The sequence below is a fragment of the Elephantulus edwardii genome, unplaced genomic scaffold, assembly GCF_000299155.1.
Source record: "Elephantulus edwardii isolate Elephantulus edwardi_28Jun2011 unplaced genomic scaffold, EleEdw1.0 scaffold00174, whole genome shotgun sequence".
In the NCBI taxonomy this organism is placed as follows: domain Eukaryota; kingdom Metazoa; phylum Chordata; class Mammalia; order Macroscelidea; family Macroscelididae; genus Elephantulus; species Elephantulus edwardii.
Genome location: NW_006399924.1, coordinates 3,527,132 through 3,550,027, shown reverse-complemented (window position 1 = coordinate 3,550,027; position 22,896 = coordinate 3,527,132). Strand labels below are relative to the sequence as shown.

At 36.1% G+C, this 22,896-nt stretch overlaps 1 protein-coding gene across 1 annotated transcript in view; it reads right to left on the bottom strand.

The window, feature by feature from the left end:
• Positions 1-22,896, bottom strand: part of RSBN1 (round spermatid basic protein 1) — a 69,722-nt gene that overhangs the window by 37,422 nt on the left and 9,404 nt on the right. The window contains exon 2 of the mRNA XM_006895702.1: positions 13,518-14,191. Coding sequence (XP_006895764.1) covers positions 13,518-14,191 — 674 coding nt within the window. The remainder of the gene's footprint in view (positions 1-13,517; positions 14,192-22,896) is intronic.

The window sequence follows — 22,896 nt, the reverse complement described above, 5'->3', positions numbered from 1 at the left end:
ATACTCCACTCTGCAACCCTCATTCCGGACTCTTATGATAATCATAATGCCCTAAAATATATTAATTTTAAACTATTCTCTCCCTCATCGGCTTCCATGCAGTTAAACATAATTTATCCAGTTTTTCTCAGTTTAAGGAGTCCAGAGAGGAAAAAACCAAAAATGATGATGACTAATTACAGCTTTTGACTTTTCAAAAGCAATACTAGAAGCTAAAAAGTAGAATGATTCCTTAATAAATCTGAAGGGAAAATATTTCCAATAGACAATGTCACAACTCTCTTCACTACTAATCAAAGAGAAGAGAGGAAGAATAACTCTCTTCTGACAAAAGTCAGAAAATTAAAGAAATAGAATAATCACTGAATCTAAGGATAGGGGGAAAAGTTTCAGGATATATAGATAACTAGATTAAGACAGAGTAAGGTAGAGTTCAAAGTTCATCCACTGTGTAAGTATATATCAGATTTTCAATTCTCTTCTTGGCTGAATAAAATTCGATTATATGTACATATTACCTTTTATCTATCCATCTGTTGTTAGACATGTTCGCTGTTTCCACTATTTGGCTTGTTGTTGTTGTCGTTGTTGTTATGTGCCACTGAGTCACTTGCGACTCATAGCGACCTTATGTACAGCAGCCCTAAATTCTGCTCTCTCCTGTGCCAATCGCACTGTCTCCGACACACCCATCTTTATTACCCCAATCACTAAATCAATCCGCTTCAGAGAGGGCCTTCCCCTCCTGCGCTGTCCCTTCTCCCTCGCAAGCATGATGACCCTTCTCCAAGGACTGGTCCTTCCTTACAACATGTCCAAAGTATGTTAGATGGAGCCTCAGAATCCTTGCCTCCAAGGAGCCGCCCGGTTTCACCCTTTCCAGGATGAATCTGTTTGTTTTCCTAGCAGTCCATGGTACCCTCAATACTGTTCTCTAGCACCACAGCTCAAAGGCATCAATTCTCCTTCTATCCTCCTTAGTCACTGTCCAACTCTCTGATGCATAACAAGTGATAGCAAAGACCATGGCATGTATCAGACGCACCTTAGTCTCCAGCATTTGGCTTACAATTTGGTAAATGCTATATGAACTATGTCTTGTTTTCATTTCTTAAGGATGTATTATACCTAGAATTTCTAAGGCATATGCTACTTCTGTGTTTTAATTTTTTGAGGAAATGCCAAAACATTTTTCACAGGTGCTGTACCATTTTACATCCCTATCAACAATGTATGAGAGAAACAATTTTACTATGTTCTCCCCAATACTCGTTATTTCCCCATTGTGTTGTTGCTGTCTCAAATTTATTATTACTGTAGCTATCCTAGTGAATGTAAAATGAGTACTATGGCTTTCATTTAAATTTTACTAATGGCAAATAAAGAATCCTTTGTGGCACGGTGGGTAAGCACACAGCTGCTAAGCAAAAGGTTAGCATTTCAAACCCAACAGTCACAGGAGAAAAGACACGGCAATCTGATTTCATAAAGATAGCACAGAAAACAACAGAGAGAAGTTCCACTGTGTTAACAAAGGGTCACTATAAGTTTGAATCACCTGACCAGCAACAAACAAGATCAGAGAAAGAGAGGAAGTGTGCCTGCTTTCACCAATTTAACTATGAATACAGTTCTTTTTCTTATTTCCTATTTATTTCAATGAGAGCAGAGATTTGTCCCAAAGCCTCTAATTTTTGGGTTTACATCCCTCTTCACAGTTGGCAGAGAGCTATGGTGGCACATAAACCACTGACCTACTAATCTAAAGCTCAGGGTTTAAGCACACAAGCCACTCTTGTTAGAGAAGGATATGACAGCCTACTTCTTTAAAGATTTATGGCTTGGGAAACTCTAGGGGATAGTGTGACTCTATCCTATTCATTTTTTTGTAAGTTGGAATTAACTCTATTACAGTGGGTTGGGGGTTGCTCATACAATTCCTAAAACATAAGTATGATTATTATTCCTTCAGTTCAAAATTTATTTGTCTTAGGGCAAGTATTTCATAAAAATGCTTTTATAGACTAAGCTTTTTTATTTTTTAACATTTTGTGTTATTAAAGTGTTGATGATATATTTTAAATAGCAAATTTTATATAAACTTTTGTCACAATTTTTTTAAAGGCCAAAATCAATGTAAAACTACGATGGAAGCAGGAGATAATGGCATTAGAAAACATTTTGCTAGTAAAATTCAGATTTCAGGTTGCTTCTTCTTGTTGACTGCCGCTGAGTCAAGTATGACTCATAGCAACCCTATGAACAAAAGGCCTGAAGCCTTTCTGTAACTATCGTCATTTCTCCAAGTTCCTAGAGTTTCCAGAGGCATGTGGTTTAGGAAGTGGATGCCATTTCTACTTCCAAACCAGCCTTAAAACTGGGAACTCCACCAAATACTGTCCACTATGGGCAGTCAATATGGCATTTGACCCCAATAATGGCACAAGGTTCAGCATCACAGCAAACCCAGATTACCTCAGTGCAGCAAACTGACAAAGGAGTGTTGAACAATTTAGAAGAAATCTTCCTCCAAAAATAACACTAGACCCTCAGACCGAAATGCCTTTTAAATACAAGGGAGATTACATACATACAGATACATGGGTGATAGAGACAGAGATACATAAATATATAAACAAAGGTTGCTTAAAATGTTAGCCAGCCAACCATATGGCTTGTGAGTAGAAAAGAATTCCCACTACAGCAGAAAAGTAGTTAAGTAGGTCAAAGTGAATTTATTATTAACTGCATTTAGAATGAAAGAAAAATGTACCATATCTTTTTACAATTTTGTTTTACATAAAGCAAGTTGCTTTATACCCAATTTATATAAAAACATTTTATCATCGTTAAGTGTTATTGAGTTCTCATCAACTCATAATGACCTTACAAAGGGGAGGTTGTTATTGTGATATGCCATCAAGTTGCATGAGACTCATAGGACTTTGTGTACAATGGCTCTGAACCCTGCCCTACCATAAGCCAGTCCGACTCCAACACACCTAATCTCATCAGCCCAGTTATCCTGTAAATTCATCTTATCTGGAGTCTTCCTCTCCTGCATTGTCTCTTTACCCTTCCAAGCTTGATGTCCTTCTCCAAGGACTGGTCCTTCCTTGCCACGTGTCCAAAGTATGTGAGATGGAGCTAGGCATTATACATATGACAAAAGCCCAGAATAAGAGGTACATTGCAATGGGGACTGGGGAGAGGGGTAACCGTGCAACAATGAATGAATATTATTTTTTTAAAAAAAGTGAACTGAGAGAAGGGAGAGAAAGAAGGGGTAAAATGTGCAACAATGTATGAACAAAAATGTACCTTTTCAGTAAATTGTTAAAGTCACAATTAAAATAAAAAATTTATTTTTAAAAAAAAAAATTCTTGCCTCCAAGGAGAAACTTGATATCACCCTCTCCAAGACAGACCTATCTGTTCTCCTGATTGTCCATGTTATGTTCAATACTCTTCTCCAGCAAGTGAGTTCAAAGGCATCAAGTCTTCTGTCATCCTTACTCACTGTCCAACTTCCGATGCATAGCATGTAATTGTGAAAACCATGACCTGGCTCAGTTGCACCTTAGTCTCCAGACAGATGTTACTGCTTCTCAGCACTCTGGAGAGTCCCTGACAGTGGATCTCCCCAGTGCAGTTTATCTTTTGATTTCCTGATTGCTGGTCCTAAGAGTGTTGATTGTAGTCAAGTGAGGTGAAACTGTTAACGTCAATCTTTTCTCCATCCATCATGATGCTGCCAAATGGCCCAGTGGTGAGAATCTTTATCTTCTTGGTGTTTAGCTTCAATTCATATTGAAGACTAGTCCTTGACCTTCTGCAGCAAATGCTTCAGGTCCTCCTCAGATTTGGCAAGCTAAGTTGTATTATCTGCATAGCACGGGTTGTTGACAAGCCTTCCTCCAATCCTAAAGCCACACAATAAAATGTGGCATCTTGAATGATCTATTCCACATATAGACTGAAAAGGTATATAAACCACTCTTATCCTATTCTCCTCCCAACACTGCATGTCAGATCTGAGTTATAACAGTGGTGCTATGTAGTATATGTCCTTTTGTGACTAAGATCTTTCACACAGCATGATTTCCTCCAGGGTCCTCCATGTTGTAGACTATTTTACAAGTTGTTTTTCAGTGCTGTGTAGTATTCCATTGTATGAACATAATATAGTTTTTCTATCCATTAGTTAATGGGCACCTAGATTGCTTCCATCTCTTTGCTTTTGTAAATAATGCAGCAATAAACATGAACGTGCATATATGTCTGGACGGTGGTTATGGATTCTTTAGGGTTTATTTCCATTAGTAAGTATTAGTGCAATAATGAACGAGTATTTTTAAAAAAAAATGAACTAGGGGTAGAAGAAGGGAGAGGGAGGAGGTAAAATGTACAACAATGAATGAAAATCTAACTTCTTTGTAAACTCTTGTTGAAATCACAATAATAATAAAAAGAATAGGCATGAAGACAGGACACATCCTTGATGCACTCCTTTTCTAATTCTGAACAAAGCAGTGTTTCCCTGTTCTGACGATTGCCTCCCAGTCTAACTATGGGTTTCAAATAAGCACAACCAAGTGTTCTGGGACTTCCCATCCTCCTCAAGGTTAGCCACAATTTGTTGTGATCCACAGACATTCCTCTGGTATCCTTTGCTTTTAGCCAAGATCCACCTGACATTGGCGATAATGTCTCGAGTGCCACAACCTCTTCTAAACCTAGCCTGCACAACTGGCAGTTCTCTGTACTTTTCCAGTCATTCTGGATAATTCTCAGCAGGATTTTCCTTGTATGTGATTATTATTGATACTGTTCAATAACTTCCACAATCTGTCTAATCACCTTTTTTTGGATAGGAATAAATATGGATCTCTTCCAGTCAGTTGGCCAGGTAGTTGTCCTCTAGATTTCTTGGCACAGTTGGTGAGCATATCCAGGGGAGCATCTGTTTGTTGAAATATGTCAACTGGTATTCCATCAGTTCCTGGGGCCTTGTTTTTTTGCCAATTCCTTCAGAACAGCTTGAACTTCCTCCTTCATCACCACTGCCTCTTGATCATAAGTTGTTTCATTAAATTCTTCTGTATCAATCAATTCTGTTTGGTACAGGTACTTTGTATACTTCTTCCATCTTCTTTTAATACTTTCTGGATCATTTACTATTCTGCACATAGCATTCTAAGTATTGCAACTAGAGGTTTGAATTTGTTCTTCAGTTCCTTCAGCTTAAGAAATGCCAAGTCCTTTTATTTACTCCAGCTCTTTACACATTTCATTATAATACTTTCCTTTGTCTTCTTCACACTGCCCTTTTAAATCTTCTGTTCACCTCCTAACTTCTTGATTTCTTACCTATGTTTTGGCTTCTCAGCACTCTAGTGCAATATTCAGACTCTCTTCTGAATCCATCTATGTCTTTTCTTCCTCCTCTTTGTAATGATCCTCTGCATTTTTCAAGGATGATATTCTTGGTATCCTCCCACAGTTAATCTGGTCTCCGCTCATTAGTGTTGAAGGCCTCAAACCTGTTCCTGAGATGGTTTTGAAATTCAGGTGGGATGGACTCAAAGTCAAATTTTTATTCCTGTGGATTTGCTTTAACATTCTTTAGCTTCAGCTTGAACTTGTGTATGAGTGTTGATGGTCTGTTCCACAATCAGCACCTGGCTTAATTTTCACAGCTGACATAGAGCTTCTCCAACGATTCTTTCAGATGTAATCAATCTGATTTCTGTGCATATCATCAGAGGAAATCCATGTGTATAGACTGTGTTTCTTATAAAAGGTACTTCCAATGACTAAATCATTAACTGTACAGAATTCTATTATTCTACCTCCAACCTCATAAGTCACAAAGTCCATGTTTTCCGACTACTAATCCTTTCTTCCCCATTCCCAACATTTGAATTCGTCACCCATTACTATTACTGCATCTTGATTGTGTGTTGGATTGATTTTTGACGGCAAAAGTTTGTAGATATTTTCTATTTCCTCTTTTTTGGCTCTGGTTTTTAGTGCATATATCTGAATGATAATGGTATTCACTGAACTTCCTTGTGTAAGTATGGACATTATCCTGTCACTCACAACACTGTATTTCAAGATGAATCTAGAAATGACTCTCTTAACTAAGAAAGCAACCCCATTTTCCTGACCTTTTCATCTTCGGCATAGAAGATCATATGACTGTCTTATTCAAAATGTCTCATCTCACAGAATAATAAAATGTTGCCTTAATTTGCACCATTCTCACAATCACTGCCCTTTGATCCTACTGTTGCAGCCACTTTGCCAGTCCATCTCGGTAAAAACACACTGGCATGTTGTGGTTTCTGAGTTATTCTCAAAAGTATATAACATACCACTCTACTAATTTAATTCTCTTAATCAGTACTGCCAACTCAATCTATAACTTTATTCATCAAAGATCAGGGAATATTTAATAGGGCCATTTTAGGTCTTACTCCAACAAACAATAATAAAATTGTTTTATAGTTTTTAGTTTTTTTCTAGAATAGACATCCATATTGAATACTGCAACCCTATAAAACATTATCATTTTATAGGAAATTAAAAATAACAGAACAACTTTGTTGTATGTTAAGTCAGTTTCCATTAATGGTGACCTTCTGTGTAACACAGGGAACTCTGGTGGGGTAGTCCACAATGAGATGTGCTGCTAACCCAAAGGCAGCGCCTCTCTGGCGGTTCAAATTCACCAGGGCTCCACAGAAGACAGACAGGCAATCTATACTAAAGTGATTTATAGCCTCCAAAAACCCAGTGGAAGGTCAACTATCAATCTGTTCAGACTTGAAGGCAATGACTTTGAAGGTTTCTTTCTGTATAACAAGAAAAGTTGCCTACTCTTGGCAACTTCACGACTGTTGGTATCTTTGAGTCCATGACTTAAATAAAACCAGAAAAGAAGGCTTTCAATGATCCATCAAAATAATGAGTATATACTCAAAGTAGGCTCCTCAATGTTGTACCTTCATACTGTGTATACACTCAGAATATTTTTTAAAAAGCAAAGCTTAATATATGTATAATGCCAGAAAAAGAGAACAAAATCCTATTATGGTAAGTACTTTTCAATTACCCATTCCCCTCAATACACACATACATATTTTTTCTTCTCTATAAACCCTTTTCAGGTAACACACTTATTGTGAGTAACAGTCTCAAAAGGTATTATTTCTACTAATTCTCCATTTAACTTCATAATATTCTTAATGTTTACTGGTTCTACATCACAGGTGACTCAATGGCACATAAAAACAATAGCATACTATGACACATTTGGAAGCAAGAGTGGCATGCCTCTGAAAATGATGAACTTTGATAAATGTTGATAGTTGTAGAGGAGCTTCAGGCCTTTTGTTCTTAAGATCACTATGAGTTGTGCTCGACTAGAAGGCAATCAATAAGAGCATATGCAACTGACATAGACAATTTAAATCCTAACTAAGCCTGTTGCTCAGACAAGCAGCATCCACCATAAAAGGAGTCATGTCAAAAATTCACTCTAAAAGCTCCGTCCCATACCTACAAATCAAAATATGTATTTTAACAAGATACCTTAAGTGAATTGTATGCACATTAAAATCTCTAAATTCTGAACTCACAGGATTTAATACCATTCAGAAACAGAGGGGAAAAAATTCCTTTAAGTTATTTGCCATTCTTGGATTTTTTTAAGGTAGTAAGAGCCAAAGACTGCATTTATTCATGTAAAGCTACTACTGCATACAATTCAGTTTAAAGTCACTTGAAAAGTTTTCAATTAGCTAGTAATTTTAAGATGTAACATCTTAGCAAAAACAAACAAAAATTCATAAATAAATTTGTAATGTATATGCATATATACTTTATGAGAAATTAATATTGTAATTTTTCTCCCTTATCTCGCCTGAAGATATCACAAAAATTGGTATTTTTGCCAAAACTAATTCATCTATATTTAATACTATTTATTTGAATAATCCTATAAAACTTTAGAGATGCTCTCAACATACTATAAAATTCAAACATTCTAATGTCAAGTGAAGAAGTAAACTGACAATATAAATTAAAGCATAAAGCTGAGACTGAAATTTTATTTTTTCTCTCCTACTTAAAATATAGGTAAGAAGCAGTATTTTATAACAGATACATTTCTAAAGCAAAATCCTGTTTTTTCTAAACTGACATTGTGATAAATAAGTATTTAAAAAGTACTACCAAACAAGACTGCATGATTTTTAGACCCAACTGTTTGGAATTTTTTCCTGTGAGATATAAATATATTACTATCCTTTAGGCAACGTTCTTGATTTTAAAAAACTATGGAAAGGATTAAACCAGGTGGCTCCTTGGAGGCAAGGATTCTGAGGCTCCGTCTAACATACTTTGGACATGCTGTGAGGAGAGACCCATCCTTGGAGAAGGACATCATGCTTGGGAGGGTGGAGGGACAGCGCAGGAGGGGAAGACCCTCTATGAGGTAGATTGATTCAGTGACTGGGATAATCGGGACGAGAGTGTCAGAGGCAGTGAGATTGGTACAGGACAGAGCAGAGTTAGGGACGCTATGAGTCGCAAGTGACTCGATGGCACATAACAACAACAACATATATGTACCATAGCTTTAGTCAATATAATTACCTGAAAATATACACTTGTTGTTAGCTGCAATAAGGTAAATTCCAATTCATGGTGACCTGATGCACAGAACTGTTAGTTTTTCTCACACAAAGGAAAACTACATCTTTTATCTTCCTTCTAGAAAAAATAAGTCTAAGAGTACTTCTCCAAATTTAATGTGAAAAGATGTAGATCTGCAATTTTTATTAAGTTCCCTAATAATTCATCCATATAAGGTAACTTTGCATAGCTAAAAAGTGTAACTTAGTAATATATCCATAGTTCACAAAGCACTGGTGTGAAGTTTCTAATTATAAGTGTAATTGATCAATTTCACACTTTTCTATTTTTTTATTATTTTAATGAAAGTTTACAGAGACTTTGGATTTCCATTCATTCATTGTTGCACTTTCCCCCCTGCCCACCCCTTCCCCCTAGTTTGCATTTCTCTTTGGGGAAAAAACATCTTTCATTGTTATATAATCCCCCACCGAACCCCCAGTCCACTCCACTATGCAGCTTTCATTCTGGACTCTTGTCATGACAATAATACATAATCATATATTCCTCCTAAACAGTTCTCTCCCTCATCTGCTTCAATGTAGTATACATTATCTATCCCCTCTTAGTTTTCCCCCAACTCCAATGTCAGATCCTCTTTATAACAGTGGCACTATGTAGTATTTGTCCTTTTGTGACTGAGATATTTCACTCAGCGTAATGTCCTCCAAGGTCACCCATTTTGTATAATATTTCATCCTTGTTTTTCAATAGTATTCCATTGCGTGAATATACTAAAGCTTCTCTAGTCATTCATTTGTTGATGGGCACTTGGGTTGTTTCCAGCTCTTTGCTATACACTTTTCTATTCTTTTGTTACTTTGTCCCTTATATACACAATCATTCCATATCCTTAAAACTTAGAAAAAGTTAAAGTTTATAATTCTAAAACATCCTTGGTATTCACCCAATTCCAAGGCCATCTAAATCTGCTAGAAATCAGAGAAACAAAACCTTTTGCATATTGTTTTAAGTCAATATAATTTAATTACACTGTTAAACAAATACAACAGTTCCCTGGTTGTTATTGTTCTCTTGTTCTTACTGGTCTTTTCTTTCTCATACTTACATGGAAGTGTAAGAGAGGATTCCATTCTTAGCTTCATCTCCTTTTCACTTGATATGCTGTTTCTGTATTACCTACATGCTAATGGATCCAATTTCTTTATCTCCAGCCTAGACATGTCGTCTCCCAATCTTAGATCCACATCTTTGACTACTTCTGATAATTACTGACAACACCAAATATTTCAAATTGAACCTCTTATTCAACATCTTTCACCACTACAGATCAGATTTCTTCAACTTTGTATTGACTCTGCAATAAGCATCATCATCCTCTCATTTGTCCAAACCACATCTGAAGACTCTACCACTTCTCCCTCAGCAAGTCCAACTTATGTTATATTCTAATTACTTCTCAAATTCCATGTCATTCTTTCTAGTGGGATAATTTCCGATCTTGTTACTATTGTAAACGAATCAATACTACCAACCTCATTTCTTCCCTCATTTCTGTGCTCTGCACTACTATATACTACCTGCAGTAAGACTGACCTCACTGAAATTCACCAGTAACTTCATATTACTTTTAGGGGGGGAAAAATCCCAACTTTTAGCATATTATATAAAGCTTTACACAATATTGACTCTATCTCTTTGTAGTCTCAAACTCATCCATTACCAATGCATATTGGTCATATATCAAGCTATCTACAGCAACTTGAAAGTGCCATGCTCTCTAATGTCTTTGAGCCTTTTCAAACTATCTTTTCACTGCTTCCTTCTTTAAGTATTAATCTTGGCTTAGTCTGCACCACATTGCGCTAACTCAAAGGCCAGCAACTCTGGCAGATTGAATCTAACAGAGGCTACAAACGAGAAAGGCAATCTTCTCCTTTGTGATTTACAGCCTCAGAAAAATCCTCTGAAAGGTCAACTATGAGGCAAAACCAACTTAACAGCTTAACTTTAAAACATTTTTAACTTTAAAAACTTAAAAGAGTTTTTCATGAGACTCAATCTTCATATTCTTTAACTCATTAGCTAATCCTTTTATGAGCACAATGCCCAGTAGTTGCAGGTTCTATATAAATGTTCATTGAATAAACAATTTTGAAATACTGTTGCTGTGTACTGTTGAGTTGGAACTGACCCATCGCTGACCCTCCAGCAGGTTTTCTGAGGTAGCAAATTACACAGAAAGAGACTGTCCTTCTCACTCCTGTGGAGTAGCTAGTGGATTTTAGAACCACAAACCTTTGCATTGGCAGTACAATTCCTTACCACTAAGCTACCAAAGCTCCTTATTTTGAAAGAGCGTCATTAATAATTATTATAGTTAAATAGATATAAATTTTAAATAACTTTCAAGAATGCATTCTAATGTAATCAACTAGTACATGTCCACAGGCTTACCAGAACTTCACTACATTTCTTAAAACATGAAAGTCTAAAACACTCTTGTTATTAATTCATTCTCAGCAATCTAAAGCTGTCTGTTAAAATATTAGAAGTAAAATCTTTTGCATATTGCATATTATCTTAAGTGGAGACATTTTAATTACACTGACTGCACTGCTAAAACCAATATATCAACAGTACTAACCTCTTCTAGATTGAATGAAGAAGCAAAAGCGACATAATGGTTTGAACATTGTTCAAGTTGCCTGGGTTTGCATCCTGGTTCTTCTACTTACTAACTACATGACTTTGGATAGTAAAAAACATCTTAAAGCTTCAGTTTCTTCATTGGAAAACAAAGAAAATTGCTTAGCTATCCTGTAAGTTGTTTCTTATATCTGATATGAATGTAAAACTATTTCTATAAACTATCAAATGATAAGTAAATTTGGAGTACTGTGATAGCATCCATGTCATTGGCCAGCGAGTTTACCTGTGAATATAAAGTCTTGTGGCCTATTTCAATCTCCCATTATCCACTTCACATTTTCTCCAAAGACTGAAAATTTCCAAACAAAATTATTATCCTCGGTCTCCAAAGCATCAGATCCATTCAATTGCCTTCAATATTCACATATGACTAAAGTGTTACATGAGACACATAGCTAATTTCATAATAATCTAATATGTTCTTAATCTTAATGTTATATCTTTTCTAAATCTCAAGGTAAGTTGTTGGTACAGTCATTTAAATTTCAGCTCCATTTTTTTAAAAAAGGAATTGGAGGACAAAAATCAGCAGGGAATATTCAGAAATTCTTCAGCAGAGAATAGTAAGAGATATCTTTGTGTATTAATGCTTAGACCGCATACTGTCTATTAATATACAAATTTGATCCACTATAAGTAGCATGAAAGTTAAAAAAGTAATCCTCATAAAACCAGGACCTTTCCCCACACAAATCTCTTTATTTTCAAATATATTTGTTGATCAAACAGAAAATTTGCTGCATTTTTCTACCCTAAAAAAGTGATAGAACACGTTAACTGTGCTCTCAGCAATGTTTTTCCTTCTTACATAAGGACTTATGGGATAACAGTCTACATCAGAACTTTGTTTCTTCTGCAGTATTTTTAAAAAGTGGATTCCTTTAACTTCCATGGGCAAAATTCCTTTTAAAAAATATAAGAAAAAGGAAAAACAAAATCTACTAAAAAAAGTCAGCACTTCGGTACCTGATTGTGGTAACAAGGCCAAAATCCAAGACGGAGCCCTTTAGCACACGTGTTCCATCGTCTTGGGCAGCCCCATCTTGCGACCTCTCCAGATTGGCTGCTCCTGCTCTCTCTACTGCAGAGAGAACTTTAATTAGAGAAATTCTGAAGCTCATAAAGCTAAACTGGATGCTCCCCTCACTTGAGGCATGAGGTAAGAATCACTAAAAAGATTCAAGTTAGAGAGGTTTCAAATAAATCTAAATGGCTTGAAACCATTGTAACACAGGCAGCTGAGAGTCTTCTTATGCAACAATCTACTTTAAAAAAAAAATCGTAAGGGAAAATAATGGCAGCAAATTATTAGATAAACTGAAAAAATATAATCAATCATAAATCTCTAAAAGGGGAAATATTCTTCCCTAAAGTTATATATGGAATTCATATTATATCTAGTATAAAAATCTTACAATTGACCATTCATAAGCCTAATAAGAAATGAAACCAAAGATAAAAACTAGGACACATTACTAACTTTGTTATGACCGAAAAGAACAACTTCATTGAAAAAAAAAGGTCCGCTAAAACCCACTGATTAGGTTTCCCTGCTGACTTAAGCCTAGCTGCCCAAGCAAGGCTTCAGAAAGTGTCTTCACCTTCAAAAGTGTGTAGGCAGAAGGAGCAGAGGCTATGGCGGTCTTCCTAGAGACACTTACTAGTCATATATATATGAAGTATGTTTCTGGGATAGACTGCCAACAAGTTACTGAAAGAAGAGAAACAAAAACAGCAAAAATCTGGCAAATAAATAGACCAATGCCTTCATCTATTTTATTATGACAAATAAGATTAAGTCTTAACCAAAGTTACTTTGAGGCTACTAGGTCTAAATTACATCTTCCATACTAGTATTACCTGATTTGTAAAAACCAAATAATTTTCTTCACGCTGCTTTTCTAAAATGTCTTGTAAATTTGTGCAATGCCAGGCAGGTATCACCAATTCCAAAGAACTTTAGCAATTAAATTTTTCAATGAGAAGAAATAAACAATGTAAAACACCTTTTCCACCATTAACCTTTATTTTTTAAAAAAAAAACTGTACTGGTATGCACTATGCAACAGAATGAGATTAATATTATTAAAATAATTTACTAAATAATAATAATCATAATAATAATAATGCTTTTTTCTTACCTGAGTGTGAAAATTTGAAATGGTGGTTGTTTCTATATCTTTCTTGCCCAGAATTTCCATTTTCACTGGAGTGTTGGGGAAATTAAAAGCAAAGTAGTCCAAAAAGTCTGGGAGATAAGCAGCTGCCCCATGCACTATTGCTAAAGCATAGTAAGCAGCATTTTTCTCATTTTCACTGAATGTCAAAGCAAGAAACTCTTCAGAAAATCTCTCCATCTCCATTGGAGACAAAAATGAGAGTTCATCCATATAAGCATGAAGGACAAGAGCACCACCATTGGACTGGTGTTCCTCATGAATAAAGTTGCTAAATTTTGTACCTGTTTTTAAGAAATTTCTACGAATAGAATGCTCCTGGTGAGTCATAAAAGGTGTTTGTACTCCCTGGGGTACCCGATATTCTTGCATGCCCAAATTTAATCGGCACAGCTGCTCATCTTTCAGATACCTGAAGGACTCCTTATTAACTCCTGAAGTGCTATTTATTTGTCCTTGGGTGAGGATTTCCTTACTGATGCGGGTCAGGCCAGCGCAGACGGTTTGTACCTCCTTATTATACATTTTAAGGCGTCTTCCTCGCATATCTTCTCGATGTTTCTTTTTCTTTTTCTTCTTTATTTTCTTCAAGACAAAATCATCAGCTCTCTGGGTTTTACCATTTTCATCTGGTGTTTCTGGCCATAATAATTAAAAAGAAGTTAGTTGCTAGGCCTAGTGTCAAGACACAAGTTCTTACGGTATTCGATCTCAAATTAAATAGCCTAGTTTCAATTTCTCTGAATTTGTCATTATAATATACTTAGAAAATGAAGACAAAATATTAAAATACAATAGATTTTTGGTTCAATATAACGGCTAAAAAGCAGTTACTGCAAGAGTAAGCATATACTTTAATGTGACTTGCAATCAAAACTACACTCAACATTCAAGCAATTCTAGCCCTATCACACAGTAACCGGGAGTCTATAAGTTATTATAGTGCATATAAGTAAACTAATAAATAGAAATTAAGCTATAAGACATCAATGCTGTCCATCAAATTGGCAAGTTTTTGTGGTTTCGGGGGCATTTTTATACACTAATACTCTTAAGTATAAACTGGCCCATCTTTCCTGGAGGGCAATTTGCCAGTATATGTATCAAGAGCCTCGAAAATAAACCATCGACTCAGAAATCGCATTTCAAAGTAAAAATTATCCTCAGAAAATAACTGAATTTCTGTGACAGCATTATGTTATACACTAAGAACAAAAAAGTCCCTAAATAGTCTAAGAATAAGGGATTGATTAAACAATGGTACTTAACATACTATAAAATATTATCTGGCTATCATAAATTATACTATAGATGAAAATAATTGATATACAAATTTAAGAGGTTTAAAATTATTAATAATAATAAAAAGGTTTAAAATTATTACATTGTCACTATTTCAAAAAATGACAACTCTCTCGGACCCAATTTGGTGAGCTGCTCCAATATACCATGTGCTCTAATTGTATGCCTCCTATCAGAGCACTTCTCACACTCTTGTGTTAGTATATATTTAATTTTCCAAACTTCTTTTAAAATGAAAGCAATCTAAGAAGCAATATTTCTTACCTTTCTTTCCAGAACATCTAATACATGTATAATCTAATTTCATTTTTTTTCTAATTTCATTTTTATAATATTAAACATTTATTCCTTGAAACTTATACTGGACACATGTGCCAGTTACTCTTCTAGGCACTGGTGTTGAATAAAATAGACATAATCCCTACCTTCTTGGCGTTTACAATCTGGACAAGAAAATATATCAAGTAGTAACAAGAATTGAGCAGGCTATGCTAGATGCTGAGAAAGTTCATTCTGGCCAACCCTGCGAAGATCCTAAAGGGAAATACTACAGGTAAAAAGAAAAGCTAACAAAAGACTTAATGACAGGATAAGATGTGGCTGATTTATATCTCATAGCCTAGAGTCTAGAAACTGTGCTACAACCCCGAAGGCATTTGGTTCAAGGGAGAACAATGGCCTAAGGTTACCGTTATTAACTGCCTCTGAAAACCTGCCAGAGGGTCAACTATGGATTGGTTCTAACTCAACAGCACAGAAGAATAACAACAATGCATATAACACATAGAAAGATCTGAACAAATGTATTAACAATGGTTATCTACAGACAATAGGAATATAGTTGTCTAGCTTTTTTGTTTATTTATATTAACTAATTTTCTGTAATAAACAATTACTTTAATAGTTTTAAAAAATACTTTTAACTTTTAAAATATAACTGACAAACTCAATACAGAATAAAACCAAACACACTGTTAAGTTTATTCTGAATCATAATGACTCTCCATTGGGTTCCCAAGACTGTAATCTTGAACAGAAGAGTAGCTGTTGTATTGCAACTGCTGACCTATTGCATTAGCAGTGCAATATGTACTGCACTATGCCACTAGACATCTCCCCCTTTTCCAAAACCCTCAACACCACTAAAATGTCATCTTTAACTAACTAGCTGGGAAAAACTATCTAGCTAAAAACCTTTAGTCCTAACCAACTTTCAAGTTTGATCTGATAATATAGAATTTATCCATCCAACAATATTTTTTCTAACATGACTCAAGTAGCCAAGTGTTAAGAAATAATTAATCTTACTATTATACTTAAGAACCAAATTTAATAAACTTTACCATATTGAATGAAGATATAATACATAAAAAGATGATAGTTACTAATATCTAGGTGAATGTCATAGCAGTATGCTAAGCAAAATTATTCTAAATTACCAAATAGTCATAAAAACTCTAAAGAAAATATTTAAAAGTACAGTTAAAGACTTTAAAGATTCTAGATAATGACTTTCATTTTGTTCAAATATGTCATCAAAATGAGAACCTAGACCAATACACATATGCAATCAGTTTGCTTAAAGGGAAAAAGTAGCTGTGGTGTTAGCTTAAAAGTTGGCTTTCCTAGTCATTACATTAGCCCCCTCTGTGCTCCAGCTACCCTAACTGCAGACATACAGTCTTGCAAATTACCAACAGCTGTAAGGCTAGAATAAGAAAGAGAATGCTTCCTACATAGCAAGATAAGTGGGAGAGTGCACAAGACTTCAGGGAGACTGAAACAAGACCTTGGTGATGGTTGTGGAGAAACTGTGGCAAGGTACAACGCGAGGTGCCCCAAGATAAAGGCTACAGTTAAAAGTTTTTCTGCGCTTAATTAAAAAGAAGCTAGCATCAAGATGGATGATGAAGAGATTGAGATTGTTAACAGCTTTCGTTTGCTTGGCTCCACAGTCAACACTTGGCACCAGTAGCCAGGAAAATACAAGATACATTGCGATGGGAAAGTCTGCTGTTAGGGACCTCTCCAAAGTACTGAAAAGCAATGGTGTCACTCTGGAGACTAAGGTGCATCTGATACAGGCCATGGTCTTTGCAATCACTTGCTATGCGTCAGAGAGCTGGACAATGACTAGGGAGGAAAGAAGGAGAATTGTTGCCTTTTTGAGCTGTGGTGCTGGAGAAGAGTACTGAATGTTCCATGGGCTGCTAAGAAACAAACAGGTTCATCCTGGAGAGGGTTAAATAAAGCTTCTCCTTGGAAGCAAGGATTCTGAAGCTTCGTGTCTGACATACAATGGACATGTTGCAAGTAGGGACCAGTCTTTGGAGAAGGTCATGCTTGGGGTGGGGGGGGACAGCACAGGAGAGGAAAACCTTTTATAATGTGATTCAGGTGATTCAGTGACTGGGGTGGTTGGGGGTAGGTGTGTCAGAGACAGTGAGATGCGCACAAGATAGAGTGAGATTTAAGGCTGTTGTACCTAGGTTCGCTATGAGTCACAGGCAACTCGACAGCACATAGTAACAACAAGAGCTGACTTATAATTGTTCTGAGGCAAACCTTGCTGGATGATTGAGAAAAACAGCAGATTCTTGAATATGTGTGGCTGAACTGAAACCAGAACTTTCACTAATTAAGGAATTGTGCTTTTCTGTTAATCTGGCTTGGGACTAAATTTGGACTTACACTGTGAGATATTCTTTGTCTCTCCCACACCCCAACCTACTTCCCTAATAAACCTCACTCTTTGTTCCAGAACTGTGAGTAAAGCATTTAAGTCAACAATGAATATCAAACCCAGTGATTGTTGGGAAAAGATGCAGGAGTATGGGGTGTGGCATGTCTGACCTAACAGCTATCTGTTTGCTGCTACGGATATTATTGATGAGAAAAGTTCCCCTTTATGAAGAGGGCAAAGTCAGACTAGGCTACCCTCATATTGCATCAACTCCTTTTTACAGTAGTTGTTGTTGATTGCCTTCGAGTCCAGCACAAATCACAGGGACCCTACGATTATAAGGCCTCAAGCCCCTCTACAACTATCAACATTTATCAAAGTTCATAGAGTCTCCGAAGGCATGCTATTTAGGAAGTGGATGCCACTTCTGCTTCCAAACTTGTCACAGTAGGTTATTGTTTTTATGTGCAACTGAGTTGCCTGAGACGTACAGTGAGCAGCTCTGAACCCTTCCCCATCCTGAGCCAGTCTCACTAACTCCGACACACCAACTCCGATTTCCCCAGTTACTGTATCAATCCATCTCATTCGGGGTCTCTGCTTTGGATTCTTTGCAGAAATGGGCAAGTTCTGCAGTAGCAGTTGACCCTTTATCATATAAGCAACTAAATTTTTGGCATGTAATTACAACAATTAAGTCATTTATATTTCTAACCAAGTAAAATTTAACTACATTTCCCCATATATCAATAGTTTATGGTATTCTTTCAAGCAACTAAATAAATGGTAACACCATTAAGTATAATGCTTAGATCAATTTTTAAATAGGTGCCTAACAATTCTAGCCTGTAAATTCACAGGAAAATGAAGGGGGGAAAACACTCTAGATAGATTCTGTTATTTTAAGTTCTCAGAAGAGGTATCCGGTATGCAGTAAATGAACTGTGACCTAGATCTGTCACTGACATAAGACCAAGAGTTAACTGCCTTAACTGAAACATATCTTCTATGCTATTATCAGTTTATCATGGTATTTCTAATTTGATCAAGTCTCTGTGGGGTTTATTACAAAGCTCATTTATATGTTTAGCACTCAATTAGTAAAACATCCTCGAAGGGGAAAAAAAAGCCATAAGAACAAAACTCACACTGCACAAAAAAACAAAACAAAACAAAAAGTAAAATGGGCCTTAACTGACTGTAGTATCAGACAAAACATGACAAAAGCTAAAGTATAAGTCTTAACCTATCTTCTGGCTAATGTTGTTTAAAAAAAACCCAAACTCAAAACATACTAAGATTTAGGAAGTGTACTCCTGTGACATTTGATACCATGTGTATCATACTAACAAATAATTTTTGCCTTGAAGAAACAAAATTTTTTCTAAAATTACTATGGTACCAGCTAATGAGAATGCTATATCTATCCATATAGGGAGTTCTAGTGGCCTGATGGGTAATAAGTTCTGATGTCAACCCAAAGGCAAGAAGTTAGAGCTCCCTATTCCTCAGGAGAAAGATGGACAATCTCCTCCTATGCAATTTACAGTCTCTGAAAACCTGGTGAAGAGTAAGCTTTGAGTAGGATCAAACTCAAAAACAATGTAGGCATGCATGATAAATACACATTTTTAAAGGTTGGCACAGTAAGCCAGTCACTGTTGTTTAATGAGAAAGATACTAATGCTGATTTGCACTGAACAAAAAATGTTATGTGAAAAAGTGAATGTCTGAAGTTTGCTTCACTATCTTTCCACTCCTGGTGTGGTATTTTTGTTTTCCAAAAGAGAAAGTGGTCACAAAGTCATGTGTTTTTATATGTGCCTATAGGGCAAAAGTTAAAATTTACTGACATTCGCTCTTCACAGAAAATGAGCCACACTCCAGTATATCTGTGACTACAGATCTATATCAACTACCTAGAAACTTGCAGACCTCAAACTGTATGGAAAAATCCCATACAATTTTTCAAATTATCCCCAGAAATAAAGTACATTACATGTTCAAATCCATCAGCCACTTTGAGGAAGAAGGATAGGCATTTGGTCGCCAGTTTCGGGTTGGATCCACATTGGGAAGTTGAGTGGAGCTGCCAAATTCTACAAAGGGGTATTTTCTGGTTTTAGTGGAGGATCTGATGTGGAATGTTTGCTTGCAATGGGGAGTGAGAGGACTGGATTTGGCCTCCTATTTAAAAAGGCATTTGGTTTTAATTGTTTTTGGTCAAATATTCTTCTAAGTGGTTATAGCACTGGTCTGTCCATTTGCTGTACAGAGGTAACTCATGGTTGCTGTGATGCTAAACACTGTGACAATGACATGTCAAATGTGATAATGGTTACCCATGGTGGACAGTGTTTGGGGAAGCTCCCAGATTAAAACAGGCTCGGAAGCAGGAGAGCCATCCACTTCCAAAGGAGCCTGCCTCTGAAAACTCTATGGACTTCAAGAAACAATGAAAATTATACAAGTGTTCAGGTCTTTCATTCATAGGATCACTATGAGTCATCTATGACTCGACGGCACTTCACAACAACAAAAATATAGTAAACAATTTTACACTTGAATTACAGTTAAAATAGAAAAAATGCAATTGTCTTCAACTTCTAAAAATCATGGTATGTAAGAAAAGGAAAAATATAAATTTTTTACATTAATTATGCTAAAGAGAACACTAATGCTATTTTCTGAAAAATAAATTCTTAGTGGTCTTACAGCAGGCCAGAAGTATCACTGCATATTTACTCTCCAACCTTCTACATTAAAGTGTTTAAGAGTGGCTGGCTGGATTCCAATCCCCGCTTCACCCTTCTTATAATATAACCTTGCACAATTTAATGTCTCTGTAACTGGGTTTCATATTGGTAAAATGGGGAAAGTATCAGTACCTCCCCATAAAATGTAGTGTACACATTAAATATTGCATGCAAACATTTTACATACTCATTGAAAAAAAAATACTCATAGAATACTCAATGTATGTTCACTACTACTAAAAATAAAATAGTTGAATTCTAAGTCCAATAAAGTATACTTCTTAAAAGGAATGCTTTACAGTAGACCCACGATGATGTCCTAGCTCCACTGCTTACTAAGTATCTGGGCAAGTTCTCAAATCTCTTTAAATTTCAATATTTTCATATTAAAATGTTATGAATAAGGGAGCTCTAGTGGCATAGTGGCAAGAAACAGCACTGCAATCCTGAATGCGCACAGTTTGAATTCACCAGATGTTCTGCTGGAGAAGGGGGTGCAATCTCCTCCTGTGCCAGATCAGATTTAATGGTACACAAGAAAAAAATGTTATGAATATTAGTATTTATCTCACAAGGTTACTGTAAGGACTAAGTGAGATAATGAATATACGATTTTATCAAAGTACTTCACAAAAAAAATCATTTTTATTATCATAATCATACTATTTGCTAAAATCCCTTGAAATAATTAGCAAAGACTCTGGAATATCAAAACTCATTCACTCTCATTGCTACTGAGTAAGAACTGACTCACAGTTGACTATCACTAGTAGGTATTCAGAGGTTAAAAACTGCATGAGAGGAGGCTGCCCATCTTTCTCTCTTGGGGTGGCAGGTAGGATTCAAGCCACCTACCTACCTTTGAATTGGCATGCAACTTCTAACCAACCAGGCCCAAACTAGAGCTGAACATTATCAACCCAGAGTACAATGTGGTGAAGCAAAAGTTTCACATTAAAAAAGGGGAGGGAATAAATCCTAGAAAACCATTATTCAAGGTGTGTCTGCTAAGAGGCCAGGTATGTTATCCCATTTTAATCTTCAAGTAAGCCAGCAATGACATCTGATATATGCATCCTTTTTACAGAAATAGCCAAATACTAGATCTAACAAATGACAGCCACAATCAAACTCTCACTTTTCTGAATCCCTTTACTCCTTGTGGAACTCTCTTGATGTCTGATATTTGTTGATTGTTGTACTGCTAAGTTAAAGGTCAGCAGTCCAAATATGTATACCAGAGACTTGGTAGAAGGATGGCAGTCTTCTCCAATTTAGTCCTTATGAATGAAAACCAACCTGACAGCAGTGGGTTTATCAACTCCTCAGGAGCCCTGACAACTCTTAAAGTTGGGCTGCTAACAAAAGATCAGCAGTTCAAAACCCACCAGCCAGGCTGGCAAGAAGGTAAAGCAGTCTGTTTCTTCAAAGATTTATAGCTTCTGGACTCTATGGTGCAATTCTACTCTGTTCCACAAGGTCTTTATGAGTAAGAACCAACTCAGTGGAAGTGGGTTGGGTTTGGTTTTTTAATCAACTCCTCTACAACACTGCTTTAAATGATCACCTAAGTCTGACTAACTGCAATTAAAAGACTCAAGATGGCTTAGAACGGTCTAACAAAGAGATTATTATTATTCCATTCAACAAATATTTGAGTGTTCACTATGTGGTTCTTCTGTATGATCACAAAGATTGAATACTATTTTTTGTTCTAAAATTAGAAAAATTTTCAAATCCTTAAAGACTTTAACTCTCCCTGAAAGATAATTCCCTGAAGTTGTTCTGGTAAGTTAAAGTGTCTGTTCATACCAGTTTTCTGGGTAACCCCACTGTAATTCCCCACTTCAAAGAACTGATGCTTTTTAAACTATAGTGCTGTCAAAGAATATTAAATATGCCAGGGACTACCAAAAGAACAAAGAAATTTGTCTCTGGAGAAGTACAGCGTACTCCTTAGAAGAAGCAAGGATGGTGAGATTTCATCTTGTGTACGCTGTATATGTTATCCAGAAGGGCCAGTCCTTGGCGGGAAAAGATAATATACTTGGAAAAGTAGAGGGCCAGAAAAATATTCACAGCAAGATGAACTAACACAGTGATCACAACATTAGGCTTATGCACAGAAGCAACTGTTAAGTGAGAATGGTACAGAATCATGCAGGGTTTCATTCTGCTGTACAATCAGGGCCGGCTTAAAAGCAAAACCAAAAACAATCTTGTGTTCGTGCATTTAAAATTCCTGCCACTAACTTTTCTATACAGCAGAGAATTTCCATTATTTATCTGGCTAAGGAATACTTCCACAGTGGAAGCAGTTGAGGAACTGGTCCAAAATGGAACAAACTGAGAAACAAGAACAGGAACAATGTGACATAATAAGCAATCTTACCATTTAATGACACTGGGAAGAAGACCTACGAGGACTAAACCCCTTTCTTTCCTTTATAAAAAGTTAACGTAGCATTAAAATTATTAATTTACTACCCAAGAACAATAATAAGCATTCTTTCTATTGATAGGTTTTCTGATGAAGAAGGCTTATTCTGTGCTTTTATGAGTAGTAAGGGAAAAAAATATGATTTCAAAAGATACAATTTTG